This window comes from Zalophus californianus, chromosome 4, assembly GCF_009762305.2.
Source record: "Zalophus californianus isolate mZalCal1 chromosome 4, mZalCal1.pri.v2, whole genome shotgun sequence".
In the NCBI taxonomy this organism is placed as follows: domain Eukaryota; kingdom Metazoa; phylum Chordata; class Mammalia; order Carnivora; family Otariidae; genus Zalophus; species Zalophus californianus.
In genome coordinates this window covers 127,673,121-127,696,329 of record NC_045598.1, presented here as the reverse complement: position 1 = coordinate 127,696,329, position 23,209 = coordinate 127,673,121, and the positions used below count along the sequence as shown (strand labels likewise).

General features: G+C 39.1%; 1 protein-coding gene across 1 annotated transcript in view; it reads right to left on the bottom strand.

Annotated features, from left to right (window-relative positions):
- PREX2 (phosphatidylinositol-3,4,5-trisphosphate dependent Rac exchange factor 2) overlaps positions 1-9,400 on the bottom strand; it is a 296,111-nt gene extending 286,711 nt beyond the window's left edge. The window contains 1 exon segment of the mRNA XM_035727132.1: positions 8,836-9,400. Within this exon segment, the coding sequence (XP_035583025.1) occupies positions 8,836-8,976 (141 nt within the window). The 5' untranslated portion in view covers positions 8,977-9,400.
- Positions 9,401-23,209: the final 13,809 nt, after the last annotated feature.

Sequence of the window (23,209 nt, the reverse complement as noted above, 5' to 3'; positions counted from 1 at the left end):
TCCTTGGTTTGTATGGCTTTTTCCCTCAAGTTGTTCCCCTTACGGCATCTCATCCACCTGATGACGTCAACAAATACGATAAGTTAGTTTCTAGATCTCTAATTTTTGCCCCAAATTCTTCCTTAACTTTCATACTTTTATCTTAACAAAGCAGCAGAATTTGCAGCCCAGCAGGTCCGCAACCAAATTCACGTTTCTCCTCATCCCAATGCTCTTCTATCCCTTTTATTTCACTTCTCAGTTACACTACCCATCTTGTCTTCAAACTACGGGCTGAAGTTCCACACTATGTTCTCCCTTCTACAGAAACCTCCACTTCCAAACAAACACAAATACCAAAAATTCCACCCAAGCATGTCTCATAGTTGTTGGGTGCTTGTTTGCCTGTTTGTGGTTTGGTTTGGTTTTTATTCTGTTTTGTTTTGTTTATCTTCTTCATTGCTTCTATCTGAAATCAGACATTCCACATTTCTTACCTGGATCGACACAATGGCAGAAACTCCCAATGGGTAACTAAACTCCAGTCTTTATTCCTCAATCCTACTGACAGAATTCTCTTGCTGAGAAACAAAGCTAATCTCAGCAGATACTATTCTTATGTTAATGGCATTATAATAAGGTATAATTATGCAGATGAAACCATAAGACTAAAGATACATCCCTCTGTGTAGTGAGTAGGCTCTGGCCATAACGATTAATACTCCAAAAATCAGAATTCTGAACAAACTAGGCTATATTCACTACAAGAGTCAAGACATCTTAAGGGCAGCGTCCTGATGCCATCCTCATGTATACATGTTCAAGCTAATGGCTAGAAAACAAAGTACTCTCCCACGTCAGCCCAGGAGTAGTGCCCAGTGTGGGGGTCAGTCTGGAGCTATCTTAGGGCTTAGGATAAAAACAGATCAGAGTCTCCAGGCCCTGAGAGAAACATCACTTTGGTAGGAGCAGAAATCTGTATTACACAAATTAGACTACGTTTGTGTTTCATTTTGTTTCTAGGATTACTGGCCTGTGTTCTTCCCTAGTCAAGAATAATGTTTTGAAGATTATAACCTGTCCCAGATTAAGAGAAGCAAGGAAAGGTCTTCTCTGTGTGCTTGTGTGGATCGCTGAGGACCAGGAAGGTGGAAGACACAGGGAACAAGGAGAAGGAATCCCAAGGTGAAATTTAGAGACAGAGATTCAGGAAATCTTGGCCTGGCAACTTTATCCCACAAGATAGCCCTTTCCAGTGCCAACTTTGGAGATTTCAAACTTGTAAGACAGTAGGTGTCCCCTCACAATTGATTTCCCACTACTTTTAGTTAAAGTCAGAATTCTTAAAAATAGGTGGCTCAGTCGTTAAGCCTCTGCCTTCAGCTCAGCTCATGCTGAGTGGGGAGTCCGCTTCTCCCTCTGTCCCTCCCCCTGCTCATGTTCTCTCTCCCGCTCTCTCTCTCTCAAATAAATAAATGAAATCTTTAAAAAAAAGTTAGAAAAAAAGAATTCTTAAAAATCGAATCCTTCTCAAACCGGACTGAACTGACTTCATCTCCCACCAACACCCAAAAATATCCAAAAAGCATATAGAACTTTTCAATCTCCATTTTCAGCATCCCCTGGGCAACGTCATGCCAGCACCCCCAAATGCCATATGAAGGTCACATGGAACATGCTGCTCCTTCCAGATGGATAGTTATCTTCCCAGTTTGGCATATTCCTCCTCATCCTTCGGAAGCTATCCATTTCCCAAAACGTCCCTTGACCCCAGACTAAAGGGGTCCCTTGATGCCTCCATGAAACTTTACTTATTAATCCATCACTGCCTCTCCCACATGGCATTGTAATTATTTGTATACCGCGGGTTAGGACGGCAGCATATGAATTTGACGGTCACACAATTCAGCCGGTGTAACATAAACCTAAGCATCATGTGTTGAATCAATTTATCCTTGCCTGGAAAAAGTTAGATGGTGACTGAAAGAAGTGGTTTTTGGACTCATTCAAACTGTGCGTTTGCTTTTGTTTTATTTGTTTGTACCCCTGCTATTTACACAGCACTATATTTAGGCCAAGAAAATTGTACCTAGGAAATAAATGCACCATTCCTATTCTCTTGGAGTTTACTATCTAGGTAAGTGGTTTTTCTAACTGCTTTAGCAAAGGCACAAATCAGAAGAAGGTGGGGTTAGGGGTGCCTGGGTGGCTCAGTTGGTTAGGCGACTGCCTTCGGCTCAGGTCATGATCCTGGGGTCCCGGGATCGAGTCCCACATCGGGCTCCCTGCTCAGCGGGGAGTCTGCTTCTCCCTCTGACCCTCTTCCCTCTCGTGCTCTCTATCTCTCATTCTCTCTCTCAAATAAATAAATAAAATCTTTAAAAAAAAAAAAAGAAAGAAGAAGGTGGGGCTATGCTAGGAGAGGTTGAGTGGAAAGCCTGAAGCCATACAATTCAGTTCCCCCTCACCCTCTGTGAGGGCCCCTGAAGCCAAACCACAGAACCCTGGAACTCTAGGGAGCACCATTTGAAAGAGCCAAGGGACACATATATTAAGCCAAATCAAATAATAAATATGCAATTGTTTACTGTAAACTGTAAAACACCATACTAACTATGGTTGTTGTCTTATAGTCTGCAAAGTGTTCTCACAGTCTTCAGTCAACTGAGTATTTATGAGAGTATCGGGGGATCCCTGGGTGCCTCAGTCTGTTAAGCGTCTGCCTTCGGCTCAGGTCATGATCCCAGGGTCTTGGTATCGAATCCCACATAGGGCTCCCTGCTTGGCAGGGAGTCTGCTTCTCCCTCTGCCCGCTGCTCCCCCTGCTTGTGCTCTCTCTCTCTCTCTCTCTCTGACAAATAAATAAATAAAATCTTAAAAAAAAAAAATAATATCATGGGAAGAAGGACTGCATGAAAAGAAACACCAGGGGAAGAAGTAAAGAAGAGACTCAGAGACAGAAAGTGTAGAGAAGAATGTCATAGAGGCAAAAATTAGACATTAAGGCTGACCAGTATGTGTAGTTCTGTGTAACAACTGCAGCATCAGAAGAAATAACAGTAACTATATATAGGGCCCTCTTGTGAGTCAGGGACCGGGCAGAGCCCAAAGCATCCATCATCTCATCCACACAGCAACCTTGCGAAATGCTACTGTTTCCCCATTTTACAGATGAAGAAAATGGGGCTTGAAAAGTTTAGGAATGTGTCCATAGTTACCTAGTAAATTAGAGACAGGACTCAGATTCTGGGCTATCTGAGGTCAACGCCTAGAGAGGTAACAAATTTCAAAACTTTCGTTTATGACAAGACATGTAGCTCAAAGTCTTTGTCTTCATGTGCCCACAATGTGGAAGAACAGCGCATTCTGATTTGCCAGGAACAATCCCGGGTTACATCTGTTTCCCAGTATAATTATTAACAGCCCTCCCTTTCACCCTCAAAAGTGTCCCAGTTTAGACAAAAATGTATATAGCCATCCTGCTGCAATGTCATAGTGAAATGTGGCTACATGATTTTCCAGGCCCAGTGCAAAATAAAAGTGTGAGGACTTTTGCTCAAAAAGTGGGGGGGAAATGTGCTATTAAAGGTACTGAAATACAAAGCTTTTCTCTTTCTTTCATATATCTGCTCTGCTCACACTCTACTGTCCCAATGGACTTCACTTGTAAAACATAAGTTCAAAGATAAAATTAGCACAAATTTCAAGACGGTGCTAGCAGAGCATTAAACCAAGTCCCAGGTCCTTCTGAGCATGAAGTTCAGTGCAAACTGCACAGCACGCAAACCCATGAAGCTGGCCCTGCTCTGCCCTCCTAAATGGGTCAGGGAAGCCATCCTGATCTTGATGTGCCCTATGACTGGGTTGCAAACAGGAAACTAATTGCAACACACTACTGTCCACCCAGACTTGGAACATTAAATACTGGGTATTAGGTCCATAAAATCATTTCTTTAGAAAAAACGTGTTTGAGTACTTCTAATAAAACACAAAATTCCATCTCCCAAACAAAACAAGAACATGCATTCAAGCAAATTTGATCTCTCTCTACATTTTATCTATGACCTAAAAAATAACTAATCCAGATACCATAATCCACCCATGATATCAAATTTAGAAATTTAGAATACAATGAATTGAAATAAGCGTGTTACAAAGTCTTTAATACCACAATGCCTGATTTAAATATTGTTTCTGTTTTAAATGCAGGTACTACATGTTTAATTTAAAACTTCTTGTTACAGCGCTGTGAATTGTGTAAGACTGTTGAATCACAGACCTGTACCTCTGAAACAAATAATACATTATATGTTAAAAAAAAAACAGAAGAAGAAGAAAAAGAAGATAGCAGGAAGGGAAGAATGAAGGGGGGGAAATCGGAGGGAGAGACGAACCATGAGAGACTATGGACTCTGAGAAACAAACTGAGGGTTCCAGAGGGGAGGGGGGTGGGGGGATGGGCGAGCCTGGTGATGGGTATTAAAGAGGGCACGTACTGAATGGAGCACTGGGTGTTATACGCAAACAATGAATCATGGAACACTACATCAAAAACTAATGATGTGGGGCGCCTGGGTGGCTCAGTTGGTTAAGCGACTGTCTTCGGCTCAGGTCATGATCCTGGAGTCCTGGGATCGAGTCCCGCATCGGGCTCCCTGCTCAGCAGGGAGTCTGCTTCTCCCTCTGACCCTCGCCCCTCTCATGTGCCCGCTCTCTCTCTCTTTCTCTCTCTCAAATAAATAAATAAATAAAAATCTTTAAAAAAAAACCTAATGATGTAATGTATGGTGATTAACATAATAAAAAAAATTTTTAAATAAAAAATAATAAAACTTCTTGTTACATAAATTCATATGTGCCTGAGTGATATTTAAATAACTTTCACTCTTTATACAAACCAAATGGAAGAAAAACAAAACTGAGAATTTTAAGGAATTGTCCTTAAGAATGGGGTGGGAGTTGGGGCATCTGGGTGGCTCAGTCAGTAAAAGGTCAGACTCTTGATTTCAGCTCAGGTCATGATCTCAGGGTTGTGAGATAGAAGGGCTGGTGAGAAACGAAAGAAGAAGCCAGAGATCCCACAGGAAAAGTGAGACACTCTAAATAACAGCTATCTGTGGGGTGGGAGTGGGGAAAGTTGTTCTCTCCTTGAAAAATGAAAGAGTTGGAAATGAGAACAGAAAGGAATCAGAAGCATAAAAGATCTTAGGGGCACCTGGGTGGTTCCATCCGTTAAGCATCTGACTTCCCCTCAGGTCCTGATCTCAGAGTCCTAGAATCAAGCCCCAATCAGGCTCCCCTCAGCAGGGAGTCTGCTGCTTCTCCCTCTCCCTCTGCCCCTCCCCTGGCTCTTGCTCGCTTGCTCTTTCTCTCTCTCTCTCTCTCAAATAAATAAATTTTTAAAAATCTTTAAAAGAAAAAGAAGTATAAAAGAGCTTAGTGAAAAAAGTTTTCACCTTCAGGTCATATGATCATTTAATCAAGAGAAAAAAATACCATTTTGTTTGATTATTTATGGGCTTGTAAGTAAAAAATATGTTCTTGGTAAAACTAAAAATACGTTTTCTATCTCTTCATAATAAAGATAAGAGTTACCCTCCATGCATGTTAATGGCTGAAACAATGACAGAAATCTAAAACAATGACTAATCTAACAAATATTTACATTTGACTTAGAAATGCACTATCAAATTTTTTACAACGAATGTACCACTTATTTAATACTAGTGCTAATTTTTAAAAAAATAACTTTAATCATTTATCTGCATTTCTTATCAGTCCTTCAGGAGGGCGCCTAGAAAAGGAATTGCCAGACCAAAGAGTCTGAATATTTTTAAAGCTTGGTACATTATTAGCTTAGGCTAAAGTTAAAACTAGATTGACTACCTCAACGGAAGGTGACCAAGTAATATACACGGGTATTCAGTGTTGCTATAAATAATAATCAAAAAAGAAATACTCAAAAAAGAAAATCTAAAAGTGTATTACAAGTAGATCTGAGGCTTTGAATGATTATGACTAAAAAGAAGTCAGGGTAAACTTTTGTTTAGGATGATAGTCAGGCCAATGAGTGTGTCTGTGTGTGTGTGTGAACATGTATGTGCATAAATACTGGATGTACATGCACAAAATAATGGACAAAGAAAAATAAAAGTGGAAGAGTCCATAATTTCTGAATGAGATAAGAAGAATCAAGAAATCATTAAATGAACTACTTATAAATAGGTACATATAATTTATTTTATACCTCCCACAATTTTTTTTCTTTATTTTTAAGATTTTATTTATTTATTTGTCAGAGAGAGCACAAGCAGGGGGAGCGGCAGGCAAAGGGAGAAGTAGGCTCCCTGCTAAGCAAAGAGCCCAATGTGGGACTTGATCCCAGGACCCTGGGATCAGGACCTGAGCTGAAGGCAGACACTTAACCGACTGAACCACCCAGGCATCCCCTCCCACAATTTCTTACCCAACTTTATATAGTAATAAGTTTTCAATTTTAATAATCAGGTGCAAGATTAGAGCAAAAACTCATATGTTAAATAAAGATCAACAAATTGGTTTTTCATGTAAGTGAGGTTAGCTCTCTATTTCTATAAATTAGGACTCTGCACAGTACTTTTTTCATATACCTCCAGAAAGGAGTAACGAAGGCAGTTTAAGAAGTGACTCAGATTTTTCAAAAGTCAAAGGACTTTGTCACCAATGAAACTTCATGAAAGGCAAATCTGAAGCTATTAAAAGTCAAATCTCCACCTCACACCAGTCAGAATGGCTAATATCAAAAAGACAAGAAATAACAAGTGTTGGCAAAGACACGGAGGAAAGGAAATCCTCGTGCACTGTTGGCAGGAATGGAAAATGGTGTGGCCCCTATGGAAAACAGTATGGAAGTTCCTCAAATAACTAAAAATAGAAGTATCATATGAGCCATAAGTCCAGTTCTGGGCATTTGCCTGAGGAAAATGAAAACACCAATTCAAAAAAACATATGTACACCTATGTTTGTTGCAGCATTATTTCCAATATGTAAGATATGGAAACAACTTAAGTGTCCATCTATAGATATATTGATCTAGAAGATGTGGTATGGAATAGAATATGGAATATTACTCAGCCATAAAAAAGAAATCTGGCCATTTGTGACAATACAGATAGACCTAGACAGTATTATGCCAAGTGACATAAGTCAGACAGAAAGACAAATAACATATAATTTCATTTACAGTGGAATCTAAAAAAAAACAAAACAAAAACAAAACAAGCAAGCAAGCAAACAACAACAAAAAGAGAATCAGAGTCATAAATACAGAGAACAAACAAGTAGTTGCCAGAGGGGAGGGGGGGTGGGGGATAAGTGAAATAGGTGAAGAGGATTAAGAGGTACCCACTTCTAATTATAAAAAAAAAAGTCATGGAAAAGTACAACATATAGAATATAGTCAATAATATTGTAATAACTTTGTAAAAAAAGTCAAATCTCCTTAAAAACATGCTTTTTTGAGACTGCTGCATGGAAGTGTACAACAATCCAATTTATCACCAATTACCCATATATTCTCAAATATCCAAACATTTCCAAAGAATGTGGCCCAAGGGGCTCAAACATACTGACTTTAATTTGAGAAGTCAACCAGAAGTCAACCTGTGCGTCTTACATCCCTTGAAACACTGTTCTCTCCTTCTTGCCATAGCAAAGAAGTAAATTCCTCTGCCATAATTATAAGCAGAAAGTTTACATCTTACAGAACATGGAGCAGGAAGCTTGGCCTTTGAAACATTTCCCTTTGGACCACGGGGGCTGCAACAGGGAGGTGGAAGGAGCAGGTTTGAAAATTTGAGTTAGACTGCAAAGGCTAAAGCTCCTCAGTCTTTAAATGATGCTCTCCCATGCATCTGGGTGGAGAGGAGCCAATGCTCAGTCTTTGTCTTTGAAACAGTGAATAGAAAAAATTCAACTTTTGAGTGATGTCTCAGAAGTTTCTTTCACTCAATTTTGCCCCTTCTGGCTCTAAAATGAATGAAACGTTTCCAGAGCAGGCTTCCAATGCGTCAAGCTGAAACTTTGTGAAACGAAGTTACTGCCAGTTCTTTCTATGAAATCTTGAAGTTGTTTGACACTAGTTTTATTATACCGCTCTCCTGGGCTCAGTGTGAACAGGGAACCCAGGAGCTGAGTGGAGAGCAAATTTAAACCCGGGATGGGGGATGGGAGTAGGAGACTGTAGGGCTAGAACAGGGTGAGCACCACATGTGGCTTTAATATCCAACAGCTGTTAGAGATCATAACCCCGCTGCTCTTTCTGTACCCCCCACCAGAATCGTATGTTTCTAAGATTATTATAACGAAAGGGACTTCGCTGCCATCTAATCTGAATAATGAACTCAAGCTCCAAAAAAATCAAGTTAAAAAAAAAAAAAAACTAAATGTACCTGAATGTAGCAGACTGACTTTAATCACCAGGCCAAAGTCTTAAAACAAAATCCCAGGGGGGGAAGAGAAGGAAAAAAATAACACAATGCAACCGAGCAGGCCCGGGACAGGGGTAAAGAGTGAGGAAAGATGGGGTAACAAGGATTCCCTGGACAAAAGCCTTCTCCCGTTGGAGCTAACTTTTCAAACCCGCAGATCTCCAAAGCCCTGGCAAACTCATTGCGTGTCCAGGCGTGAAACAATCCCGCCGGAGGTCCACGCACCCGCGAGCACAGCGTCCGCGCGCGGGTTCGTGGTCCCGCGATGCCGGGACCGGTGCCCCGTCCCCCCGCGGACAATGCGGCGCGCGCTTCCCGCGGCCTCTCCGGGATCCGCGCCGCACGCCGCCCGCCGCCTCCTGCGTCGCTGCGCGGGGACACACTCACCGACACCAGGAACTCCAGCGTGCCCACATAGTCCCGCTCGGTCTTCTGGAGCTCGCTGAGCACGCACACGCGCAGGCGAAGCTGTTTCTCCAAGTCCTTGGCGCTCTCGGCGCGGCCGTCCCCGCGGTTCTCGTCGCTCATGATGGGCGGCGGGACGCGGGGCTGCTGTGCTGCGCGCTGCCCCGCGCGCCCACTGGTGCCCGGCCCCGCGCCGGCTAGAAAGGAAAGTTGATGCCTCCGGGAAGTCTGAGGAGGTACGGGCGACTTTACATGCTGGAGAGAGGCTGGGGTGGTGGGAGAGGAGAGCGCGCCCGCTGGGACTCCGGCGCGGGAGGCGCGAGGCTCTGAGGAGGCAACTCCCGAGAGAGGGGGCCCCGGCCCGGGACCTGCACGCCCAGCCCCGCGGCTCCGGCCTCACGCGGCCCGGGCTGGAGGGGAGGCGGCTCCGGCAGCCACAGCGGTGACTTGGACATTAATCAAATGCTTTGTATCCATGTGACTCCGACCCTTTACCCTTCGCCAAATCTCAGGAAAAAGGAAACAACCCTGGGGAAGTGTGTTGCGTGCCAGCTAACTAAACACACACACACACACACACACACACACACACACACACGAGTCAGCACTTGAGATGGAACTAATTGGAGATTCCCAAACCTAGGAGGACGTACTCCAAGACACAGCTCGAGGGTTGCTCCTATGACTCCCGCCTATTGTTTAGCTTTAATGTGTTTTGTACAAATCCTGAAAGCAAAGAAACAAGTCCCCACGGTTACATAACTGGATGGGAACAAAACAACCATGGTATTGACCCTCCCGCCTTTGAAAAGAAACACATTGATTTTTGCTTTTGTTTAGGCACAAAATAGGTTTGCTTTTAAAAGCCCCCAACCGAGAATAATTCACAGGGCAGATACCCTCCTGCCTGCACTTGGGAAGTCAATTAGCATAATAAATGAAGACACTATGGGAAAGTGACAGCCCTGGCCCAAACAATAAACTCCAGATACAATAAGCATCACCATTGCACTGTGCTGTTTTGGAGGGATGCTTTGCATGTCTGTAACTTTTTTTCAATATCAAGGTAGTATGTAAATTCAATCACAGGCAAGAATACTTGTGCCAATTTTGTTTCTAAGAGCTGCTATGATTTAACACAGTGTCACTAAATGAGCAGCTTTGTCTAAAGCTGTTACTGAATGGTTATCAAAAGATATGCAGATACAAATATAGGTATATAGATACAGATATATTCTTAGGATTTGAAAAAAGAGAGAAGCACAGAGCATGTCCTGATTGTAATGTTTATGTTTATTGCCTTTTCTCGCTTGGAAACAGAGCCAGGAGCAAATGAGCACTGAATATTTACATTTCCAAGCAAAATATTCCATATATATTTTTGTCTTGATATTATCCACATTAATTTTTCAATGTCCTTTTTTCCTACTTAGAACTTGAAACGGTCCACATTAATGACATATAAATAAACTGAAGAGTGAATGGTTTTGATGAAAGAAAGTAGCATGTTAATTTTTTCCAATAGTTGAAAGCATTAGCAAAACTCTAAACACTAAAGATGCTTTCCACATTACTTACATTAAAATAATTATCAGAGAAATCTTTTAAGATTTGTGATGAATCACTATGCCCCTCAAAAAGCAATTTTCTTCTTTTATTAAGGGCACAGCTTTTGAATGTGTGAGGAGCTGATGGACAAGAAATGATTTTCCTTTGTTTTGTGCATGCCTATCTACAGGTAGCTATGAGCAAAGGACAAATAAGTCAATGGCTTCACACCTTCTGGCAGAAGAACAAAGGACAAGGAACATTAAAGAGCAGACCTCACAACCCCTAGTAAACAATAAACAAAAGAAACAAGCGGAAGACAAAGGAAACACACATCCAGCAATGAATGGGAAAATCAAACATGATTGAGCCTTTTCACAATGTACTACAGGCAGCAAGGAATGAATGCATTTCCTCCTCCTTACATCTACACCCTTCTCTAATGTAAAAGGTAAGTAAATAAATCATGCTTTCTATCAGGTGTTCTTGTAGATAAAAAAAAAAAAAACACAAAAATCTCTTACCAATTGCTCCCAGTTTGAGAGCTGTTTATGAAATTATCCTTCTATCAAAAAAAAAAAAATTAGTCTATATACAACCCACTAGAGCTTCGGTCTCACCTCTGAGAGCAATATATTGAGCTTGAATCTCCAGTGGGTTTTACCTACCCAACATTTGCCTCCATTCTACAAACATGTATTGAGTACCTCTATGTGTATTGCATGGCCCTACGGCCTGAGGACCACAGAGACTTGATCTCTAGGCAAATATTTCTGAAGGTATTTCACAGACCATTACACTGAGGTCTTGTTAAACATTTCTGGGCCTCATCCTAAATTTATTGAATGAGAATCTCAGAGAGGCAAGCCCTAAACTCTTTAGACAAGGTTTTCAGATTATTCTTAGGCCCACTAATATTTGAGAGCCACCATTCTAAGAAATTATAATTGAGTGGAAGAGAGTGTCATAATTAATTATATTAAAAGGAAACTGCAAGGCATGCTTTGAAAAAAAAAGGTGCAAGGATGTTAACAGAAAATATTTAAGTGTGCACATTCAGATGTCTCTCAGAAGTGCCCATGTAGAAATTATTATGATAGTAACAGTTTCTGCCCAATCTTGTGTTCCTCAGTGTATTATTCCTCAGCACCATTTGTAATTAATGAACAGCTTCAGAACACCATGTAGTGCCTTCTGCCAGGCACCTATCAGTGTCTTCTGTAACCCTGGCAGGAGTTCTTAATTCCTTATCAAAGACATAAGAGCATAAGAAAACAGGGCCAGAGTATCTGGAAACCTTCACTTTGATGGTACATAAGGTCTTTCATAAACTCTCAATGTGTTGTATCTTTCCCCACTTCCTCTATTGAAACTTTAAGCTCTGTCTGCCAGGAAAAGGAAAGCAACAACAAAAATGATGGACAGGATCCAGTTTTTTCCTGAAATACTAATGATTTTGAAGCATCCAATAAAAAAGAGATGGGAGAAAAGAAGATAGTGAGAAAAGGCTGAGTAGTAAACTAGCTCAGCCATTAAATTTATTTCATATGCATGAACTTGGTGTGGTTAGAATCATTATTATACAGTTCAAAGAGCCAAAGTACAGTGCACAGTAGGTTTTCTTTGGTCAGGCTTAGAGAAGAACAACTCCTGGACAAAAGAACCCAAAGTAGTCTCTTTACAAAAAGAGAGCTCCCAGCTTGTATTTCTGACAGAGATCAGTTTAGCTTCCCTGCCATTCCCATACTAGTGTCTGCCCAGGTAAAGTAATAAATGTGATGTGGAAATCATTAAAAGACAGTAGCACTAGGGGAAAAAAAAGAAAGAAAGATCACTTCATTGCATGGCCATCTTGTTAAACAGAGAATTCTAAGAGTCAGACTTTTTTATTTTCAAGTAAAATGGATTCTGGCATATTTCCTTTACTACTCTGGCCTATGATAGATGATTCTAGACTATACTAGTATAAAAATATAGATACATTGGATCTATGTAAAGTACAATTAAGAATCTTGCACAAGAAATAATTCTAAAAATACTCATTACTTTAGTTCTATTTTAGTTATAACAAGCATGGGCTGTACTAGAGTATGTAATTATTTGTATCATACCAACTTGAGGATTTTAGAATGGGTATTACCTAAAAGGACAAAATACAGTTTCATAGCCATATTTTAATTTTAGATACAATATTCATGACACAGCAAACTAAATAAATGTTTGAATAGGATTACTTTAGGAAGACTCTAAAGTTCTTAAAAATGTGGTCCTTTCCACACTAGCTTGATCAACCCCAAATCATCCTCATGGCCATAATCTAACATGTAATGGATAATCACTTTCCTCATCATGGAAATTTAACCTACAACCGTGCCTGTAAAATAACAGCCAGTTTTTGTCTATGATTAGTCTCAGAAGAATATCATCCTCGCATTGTACCATCTCCCTGCTTAGCCTTTCCTTCCTTTAAAAACCCTCTCCAACCTCACATAACTCAAGCTACACCTTATTTCTCTCCTCCCCATAAAAACTTCTACCTGGTTGTCTTGTCTCCTCTACTGTGTCCTCCAAGGTTATCATTCTAATATATATAAATGTACGTGTGATATGCAATATATATAATAATATTTGATTATTATCAATATCTATATATATAATTTATAAAAATTCTATATATTTCATGTCATTGCCTGTGTGTCTTATCCTGGCTTCCTCAAAAAGTAGAGAGTGAGACAATAGCTAATGTGAAGATAGTATATATGGTAATGTTATCCTAGGAGTTAGGAGTGAGGAAAGGAAGAGTGAAACAGAGAAAGAGGGAAAACCAATACAAGAATACATAATAGAGTTGACCATTCCAGTGGGAAACTAGATGCTCTGTTCTACAGGACCTTCTGAGTAGTCTTATGAAATATATCTCAGAGCTATCCTGGGGGAAGAGACAGGGAAGCATTTATTCATTATTTCCTATTCCCACTTGGTCAAGGATTGCTCCATAAGGCATTCATAGGACCCTGTACTTGCATGTTGCTTAGAGGTGTTCACAGATAAGATTGGAGTCAGGAAGCAAGAAGGGTGAGACACTCTTAGATTGTTTCTGTATGAAGTTGGTGAGAACATTTGAAGAACCGCATCCATGGTCATCAAGAATAAGAGAAGAGGTCAAGAGAGTTTTTCCTGGACTACAAGAGGGATTTGATTCTGCTTCAAACCCCTCAGGATAAAGGCAAATGTCATTTATGACCCAGCCTCTCTGGCTTTAGTTCATACCACTCCCTCCTTTGCAAATGAACCCCAGCCACATAGGAGTACTTTCAGATTTCTTACAATGCCAAGTTCCATAGCACAGTCCTTTTTCCTTATCATAGCATCAATTACATTTATTATAATGCCAGATCAATTGTTGGAATTCTTTACTGGACCACAGTATCTTGAAGGAAGAGACCATGTCGCCCACAGCTTCTCCAGAATCTGGCATGCAGTCTTGTTAAATGAATATTTGTTGATTGAATGAATGAATGAATGAATGAATGAATGAATTGCACTGGAACTCTTTAATCCATTCTATCTCTAAACAAAAATAAGTCTTTGTTTAGACTTGGCTTTTTGTTTCTCCTCTAACATTTCTTCATTAGAAGGCAAGATAAATACCCTTTTATTTTCTCAGAGAAAAATGGTGTATATGTAAATAACTGTCACTGTGAATTATGAGCCTGTTTAGGGGACAGGAAGAAACTACGAATGTTATATTTCTTGTATGCTCAAAGAAGTATCATTCATCTCACCTGAAATGTGGCAATCACATAACCAAATCCACACACACTATTCCTAAAACAATCATGGAAAACTGAAAGAAATACATGATAATAAATTCAGGAAAGAAATCACATTACCAAAGCATGGAAGCAAGTTTACTGAAAACAGATATATAATGTATTAGGCTGGAGAGTTCCTATAAACCCCCTTATATTCCACCTCCCCAACTCAGATTCTCTTGTTGTTAACATCTTGCATTAGTGTGGTACATTTGTTACAGTTAATCAGCCAATATGTATACATCATTATTAATAAAAGTCTGTAGTTTACATTAGGACCCACTCCTTGTGTTGCACATTCTATGTGTTTTAAGAAACGTATGACATAGGGGCGCCTGGGTGGCTTAGTCAGTTAAGCATCCAACTGTTGATTTCAGCTCAGGTCATGATCTCAGGGTCTGGAGATCAAGCCCTGCGTTGGGCTCTTGCTCAGAGGGGAGTCTGCTTCTCTGTCCGTCTCTCTCTCTGCCCCTCCCCCCATGCTCTCTTGCTCTCTCTCTCTCTAAAATAAATAAGTAAATCTTTAAAAAAATATATATGACATATATCGACCATTACAGTATCACAAAATAGTTTCTAAAAGTGCCCAGCGCGCTATGTATTTATCCCTTGTTCCCTTCTCCCAACACCCTGGCAATCGCTGATCTTTTTCTGTCTCTGTAGTTTTGTCTTTTACAGAATGACATATGTTTGGAATCATACATTATGCACATTTTCAAACAGGTTTCTTCCACTTAGCAATCTGATTTAAGTTTCCTCCATGTCTTTTCATGGCTTGATAGCACATTTCTTTTTATCACTGAATAAAATTCCATTATCAGGATGTACTAGTTTATCAGCTTACCTGTTGAAGGAAATCTTGAAGCCTTCCAAGTTTTGACAATTAGGAATAAAGCTGCTATAAACATTATTGTGCAGGTTTTCTATGGACATAAGGGTTCAACTCCTTTGAGTAAATACCAAGGAGTGTGATTGCTGGATCATAAGATGAGAATATATTTCTGCCAAACGGTTCTGAAGAGACTGTATCATTTTTCTTTCCCATCAGCAGTGAATGAGAATTCCTATTGCCCCACATCCTCATCAGTCTTTGGTGGTATCAGGATTTTGGATTTTGGCCATTCTAATTGGTATGTAGTAGCATCCTATTGTTTTATTTTACAATTCCCTAGTGACATACAAGGCTGAACATCTTTTCATATGCTTACTTGCCATCTGTATATCCTCTTTCATAATGTGTCTGTTAAGGTCTTTGGCCCATTTTTTAATTAGGTTGTTTTCTTATTATTGAGCTTTAAGAACTATTTGTATATTTTGTACAATAGTCCTTTATCAGATGTATCTTTTGCAAATTTTTTCTCCCAGTCTGTGGCTCGTCTTTTTATTCTTTTGACATTGTCTTTTGGCAGAGAAGAAGGCTTTGATTTTAATGAAGTCCAGCCTATCAAGTTTTTCTTTCATAGGTCACATTTTGGCACTCTATCTAAAAATGTTTGGATTTATCATTGTCAAACCCAAGTCGCCCAGATTTTCTCTTAAGTTGTCTTCTCAGAGGTTTAGTTTTGCATTTTACATTTAGGTCTACGATCCATGAGTTAATATTTGTGAGTAAGGTCTACGTCTAGATTTGTTTTTTGTTTTTTGCATGTGGATGTCCAGTTGTTCCAGCATGATTTGTTGAAAAGATTATCCTTTCTCCATTAAATTGCCTTTGCTCTTTTATCAGTGGATTATACCTATGTGGGTCTTTTTCTGGACTCTCTCTTCTCTTACCTTGATCTATTTGTCATTCTTTCCCCAGTACCCCACTGTATTGATTACTCTAGATTTATACTATGTCTTGAAGTTAGTCCTCTGATTTTGTTCTTCTCCTTCAATATCGAATTGGCTATTCTGGGTCTTTTGCCTCTCCATGTGAACTTTAGAATAGTTTTTTCCAATATTCCCAAATTACTTGCTGAGATTTTGATTAGAATTATGTTGAATCTATATATCAAATTAGAAATAACTGACATACTGGGGCACCTGGGTGGCTCAGTCGTTAAGCAGCTGCCTTCGGCTCAGGTCATGATCCCAGGGTCCTGGGATTGAGCCCCACATCAGGCTTCCTGCTCCCCGGGAAGCCTACTTCTCCCTTTCCCACTCCCCCTGCTTGTGTTCCCTCTCTCGCTGTGTCTCTCTCTGTCAAATAAATAAATAAAATCTTAAAAGAAAAAGAAATAACTGACATACTTAAAATATTGAGTGTTTCTACCCATGTACATAGACTATCTCTTCATTTATTTGGATCTTCATTGATTTCTTTCATCAGAGTTTTTAAATATTTCTCATAGAGATATTACATATACTTTGTTAGAGTTATACCTAAGTATAATTTTTGGTACTAAAAATATGAATGAAGCTGCTATAAACATTAGTGTGCAGGTTTTTGTGTGGACATAAGGTTACCAAGTAAATGGTCTTGTGTTTTTTATTTCAAATGCTAATCGTTCATTGCTAGTATAGAAGAAAGCAATTGACTTTTGATATTAACCTAGTATCCTGCCGGCTTGTTACAAGCATTTATCAGTAACAGGGTTTTTATTATTATTGTTTTGGCTATCTACATAGAGAATTATGTCATCTTTCAGCAAAGACAGTTTTATTTCTTCCTTCCTAATCTGTATACTTTTTATTTCCTTTTCTTATTTTATTGCATTAGCTAGGATTTCCAATACAATGTAAAATAGAAGTGGTGAGAGCAGATATCCTTGCCTTATTCTTGATCTTAGTGGGAAAGCATCTAGTTGCTCACCATCAAGTACGATATTAGCTATAGGTTTTCATAGATGTTCTTTATCAAGTTGAGAAAGCATATGCCCATTTTTGATAGTTATTTGAATTTTTATATTGGTAACATCTGTGCAAATAAGTAACACACTTAAATTACTCTTTCCTGTTATAGAAAATTTATGCAATGTCCCTTGACTACCCACTATATTACATGAGGCTATTGACAATTCTGCCTTTCTTTCTCTGACTCACCACCTTCCACCTTCTACCTTTTAAGCAGTATCTTTAGTTTTGTACTGTCAGGGTTGATAATATTTATCTTGTGTTCTGTAACTGCATTTAAGACATCCATGTTTCTTTTTAAGAGTTTAAAATCAATAAACAAGAGTATGTATTATATGACTACTTAAATAATGCTCACTGCCGAAATAAGTAATGTGATAAAATTGTACTTCATTCTTTTTAGGTCCAAATTCATAACCCTCAGGACACTCGGGGACCACTTCTAGGTTAAATGGATTCTGTTTCATAACACACCATCAATGGTTGAAAGACCTACATGACATCTCTGGGTTTCCCTCATATCTGAACCATGACTTCATTACACAGCCTGTTAGGTTTTGGTTTTATTTTCCATTTTTTGGTAGAGATTCTAATTTTCTGTGAAAAGAAGAAATATATCCTTTCTTCAGAAAATCACTAACATTCTCCAGCCCCTTAGGTACTATCTGTTGCCTGTTTTGTTTTTATTCTGTTCTTCATTCTTTTTGGAGCCCTCTGATTTCATTCCCCGTCTGGACTGATTGCTTAAGTACCTGATCAAAAACTGTCATCCTGGGATTGTTTTTCCAAGGACTTCAGGCGAATTCCACCATCTCTCCTTTCAGAATCTTTTCTCTTGGTATATTCATTTTCTAGGGCTGCCATAACAAAGTTTTAATATCTCACAGTTTGGGAACCTGTTAGTGCAAGATCAAGGTGTCAAAAAGGCTGGTTTCTTCTAAGTCTGTGAGGGAGAATCTGGTCATGCCTCTCTTATATTGTTGGGTATCCTCAGATATTCCTTAGCTTATAGATGGTGTTCTCTCTGTGTCTTCACATTGTTTTCCTTCCGTGCATGTCTGTGTTCAAATTTTCCCTTTTTAGAAGACACAGTCATATTGGATTAGGGTCTCTCCTAATGACCTCATCTTAATTTGATCATCTGAAAAAACTTTGTTCCAAAAGAGGTCACATTCATAGGAACTGGGTACTAGAACTACAAAGTCTTTTAGGGGCACACAATTCAACTGACAACACTTGATATCTACACTCATTTTGCTGGATTATATCTCAAATGACTTCCTTTAGAAGAGTGCATGAGATGTAAATTATCTGAGTCCTGGAAGGCCTAAAATGTAATTATTTTGCCATGATGCATTATTGATAATTTGACCGTATAATAATGCTTCAGAATTATTGCCCATTAGAATTGTGAATACTCATTTTTCTCTTACCAGTTGTGTTGGTAATTAGAAGTCCAGTGCTACTTTGACTCTCTGTCTTTTTGTAGATGACCTGTTTTATCTATATGAAAGTTTTTAGGAATTCTCTTTCTTTTGTGTTCTGACAGAAAGATTTCAGGCATATGTTTGCATGTGGATCTTCTCTTAATTTGCTAGGAACTTGATAGACTCAAACAGAAGAATAGTATCTTCTGACCTCTGGGAAACTTTTTTTTTATATATATTTTTTTTAATTTCTTTCTCTTTGTGGGGCACCTGGGTGGCTCAGTTGGTTAAGTGTCTGACTCTTAATCTCAACTCAGGTCTTGGTCTCAGGGTTGTCAGTTCAAGCCCCCTATTGGGCTCCATACTAGGCATGGAAAAAGTTTAAATTAAAATTTAAATTAGAATTTCTTTCCCTTTGTTATTGTGTGCCCATTTTTCTGGAAATCCTGTTAGTTGAGTTGGATCTCTTAGAATTATACTCTGTATATCTTATCTATTTCAAGTGTTCAATCTCCTTGTTTTGTTGTTGTTGCCTCTATCTTGTTCAATCTCTTTGTTGGTTTTTTTTTTCTTTATGTTGTGAGAGACCTACTCACATTATATTCTAAACCTTCTTTAAATTTTTCATTTGGCTTATGATTATATATGTAATAAGTGTTCCAATTTGTTCCTTGACTCTTCCTTTCTTGTACCATTCTGTTCTTGCACTCTGGGGGTACTACCTTCTCAAATCTTTCTCTGAAGTTTCTTTGTTTCTTCTAGAGACAATTTTTCAGTTGTCTTTTTTTCTATCTTTTTTTTTTTGTCTTGTCTTCCTTTTATCCTATCCTTTTGTTGATGTTGTCCTGATGTTGATAGTATATTCATTCCAGTTGAGAAAAGGGAATGGGATTGTTTCTCTCTGTAGCAGGGATGTGTTTCCTCTATCTATGTGGGTTTGTTTTCCTACTTGGTCTCTCTCATTAATAGACCTTTACTGGGACCTTTACGTAGGTGTCCAGGACTTGTCTAAATGAAATGAATTCTTTAATAGGTACAGGCAGGTAACAGGTCTCTAGCTGTGGAGGTTCCAGCTACCGAAATGGGAGAACTTTACTGTGGGGTGCTAGCACCAAAAGTTCTAGTTCTGCCTATACAGACACTTACATGTTATTAGAGAAGAATCCATAGATATTTTTACTCTGAGATTGATGCTTGATTTTTACACTAAGCATCAGAAAACACAGAGAAGGGAAGCAAAGAAATGAGCATGTCAGCAAGAAAGCATTAAGCTGCTGTGCAAATAGCCGTCTCAGATAAGCCAGTCTTTTCACTCTTGTTGCCTTTTCACCCTCCAACTTTCCTCTAGGTCAAGCCTTCTCCTGTTATTCTGCTCTACACCTGCCTCACTCTCTTTTCCTTGTTGAAAAGCTTCCATCCTCTTTTTATCTTTCAGAAATGTGTTGAAATCTCTCTCCCGCTCATGTTTCTATTTCATTCTCTTTGTGGCAATGGGTGTTTTCTTTTACTCTTATCTAATGATGGTGGGGGGTGGGGGTTGAAGAGATTAAGGAAAAACACATATCCTCAGCCCATTATCTTGTACCATCTGTAGATAGAAATTTCAAATTCTATATAACACTGCTCCCAGTGGAACATTTAAATAAAAAGGTCTGTGTTATCAAAAAGAAAGAACTAGTGGTGTCTTCATATCTTGATTAATGACATGTGCACATACACTTAAATAAGTGTACACACACGGAGGTGTGGTAGAACAAATAGCTAGTTCTATAGGGAAAGTTATGAAAACTGGAATACACTAGATGGAGGAATCTACGAAATTTTTAAAGAAAATACTAGATAGTAGGTTATACAACATGTGATACTTTTACGGCATAACTGACCTCACTCAACCATTGTGGGTAGATAATGCCCCTTATGAATTATGACCCCCTATGTCCACATCATTTAGTAATTTCACAATTCTGTTGCTCCCATTAAGGGATAGTCTTTTTTTTTCCCCACTACCTTAAATCTTAGCTGACCTTGTGAATTGCCTTTTCCAAAAGAATGTGATAGAAGTGATGATATACAAGTTCTAGTGATTAAGCCTTAGAAGAACTTGTAACTTCCGCTCTTGCCCTCTTGAAAACCTGAGACTATCATCTAGACAAATGCCCAGAGTAGCATACTATGAGATTGGAATCCACGTGGTATAGAGCCAAAGCACCTTAACCAACAGTTATCATCAGCTGTCAGACATGAGAGTGATACCATCTGGGACTCTGGTTCCAAGTGAGCTGTCATAGGACTGCAACCATATGAATGAGCTCAGGCAAGACCAGAAGAAATACGTGGTCTACTCACAAAATTAAGAAAAATAATAAATATTGATGTTTTAAGACACTAAGTTTTGGAATGTTTTTTTCTTGAACAATGGATTTCTGAAACAACATCTAACAGAAGTTCTGACCTTTGTTTCTAATTGAACATTTTTTTAGGGGTGGGAGAAGGGCAGAGAGAGAGGGAGAGAAAGAATCTTAAGCAGGCTCCACACCCAGCATGACATGGGGCTCTGTCTCACAACCCTGAGATCATGATCTGAGCCAAAATCAAGAGTTCGATGTTTCACCAACTGAGCCACAAAGGCGCCCCTCTAATTGGGCCATTTTAATGGTACAAATTCATTCCTTCAACAATCACTGTGACTAAAGGAATTCTGTACTGATTGGCTTAGGTCTGAATTTTAGCTTTTCCTTGAACTAGTTGTTGTAGCAAGAAGTTGTCATGAATGGCTTAAGTCTTATCCCTAACACTGAGGGTGAGTTAAATCTCATGCAAGCCCGTGGAAAAGTGAAGGGAATGATGCTACAGAGGTAATTACAGTGTCTATGACAGGTGGGAGGAGGGGAGCAACTGACCATGGAAAGTTTCTGTTCATGACCATTATTCATTGTTGCTTCTCTTGAAGCCAGCATTGTCACTATGGAAATTGCTCCCACCCTTGCCTAACTTGCAACTATTAGAATCAGAATCGCCACCTTTGAGTCTGCATAATAGCTGCTGCCATTACTTCAAGCCATTGCTGCCAACATTAGGGAACTACTCCACAGCTTGAGTGATCATGGCTTTCAGCGTGAGTTGCAGCTACTTCCAGAGTGCTGGAGTGCTTTCCAGCCTAAACTGAACTGAGAACAGTGTATAGAGAGGGTCTAACCAAAACGGTAAAGTTGGAAAGACGGAAGACATGAGGCAGAAATAAAGGACAAAATGGGGAACAGGAGGAGAATATCCGGCCCCACCTTGGTTTCAAAAGTACAGAATTCATAGATTGTCTGGAAAAGGCTGTATATCCTTACCATTAGAAGCACAGAAGCTTTGGGGGAGGCAAGAACAGCTTTGACTGCAAAATCCTCTATAAAAGAGAGCGAAGTCAGTGTCCAGTGGAGGAGGCCGAATTTTAGGAAGTACTCTGAGTTCCAGGACTCTCACCGCAGCTGCCACCCAGAATGATCTTGCCTTGGAAGTCACACATCTGGATCTCTCAAGAGTGGCTCTTTGCCTCCAGGATCTCATGCATACATTCCCTCAACAGTTGCCAGAGAGGATTTTCTCACTTTAACAACTGCGAAGCCCTAGGAGGCTCTGTGTATTCCAACTTCCCAAGTCCACAGCTGCAGCCCAGCTCAGGTTGACATGTGTAGTCTCCGGGATGTGGGGGAGTAGAAAAGAAAAAGATGGAAGAGAATGCTATCCCTAAACAACTGAAAAATATGCATGTCCCAGGCAGATTTCTCTCAGCTCTTACACTCTGTCCTCGCACATTTGTATGCATTTGAGTCATATTTTATTTTTTAAAATATGGTGCCAACTTAATGGATTCTACTTGATATTCTTTTCTTTTCTAGCGTTTGCATCCATATTCATAAAAGCAATGGATGAGCAGTTTTTCTTTTTTGTGCTCTCCTCAACAAGTTTTATTATTAAAGTTAACCTGAATTCTTAACATAAATGAGAATTCGTCTAGAAAAATCTGTGGTCTGGAATAGTTTAAATAACATTGAAATTGTCTGTTTGTAAAGGTGAGCTGGAAGTCAGTTATATGACCACCCATCCAATCCCATCTAATCCAGTCCCTATTTAAATAGTAGTGATTAACCTAACTTGCAACATGTATTTATATTTTCTTGTGAAAAAATTCGATAGTTTATATTTTGCTCAATAATCTTTACTTCTTCCTAGCTTTTCATTTTGTTACCATATAATTGAATTCAATAATGCTGTATTTTAATTTCTTCCATATCAGTGTTATGTCACCTTTCTTATTTCTAATATTTTATATATTTACTTTGTGACCTTTTCTTCTTAACCAGGTTTGTGAGGAGGTTTTCTGTTTTACTGGTCTGTAAACGCATCTAGCTTTTGGAATTTCTAGTCTTTATACATTTTTCCTCTTTAATTACTTTTACCTCTTTATAAATTTTATTTTCTTATTTTCGTCACATTTCTCTTGCTGCTGTTTTTCTGATTTCCTAAGATAATTGCTAAGATCCTATACAATTAATAATTTTTCTTTAATGGTGAAGCTATTTAAGGCTATACATCTTCCTAATGCACAGTTCTTGTACATCTCAATAATTTTAACTCTCTTCTTTACACTGCTTCCTTAACAGTTTGTAATTTCTATTTTGATTTCTTTTTTGATCCAAGTTATTTAGGAGTATGTCTTTCAATTTTCAAGTCACCAGTTTG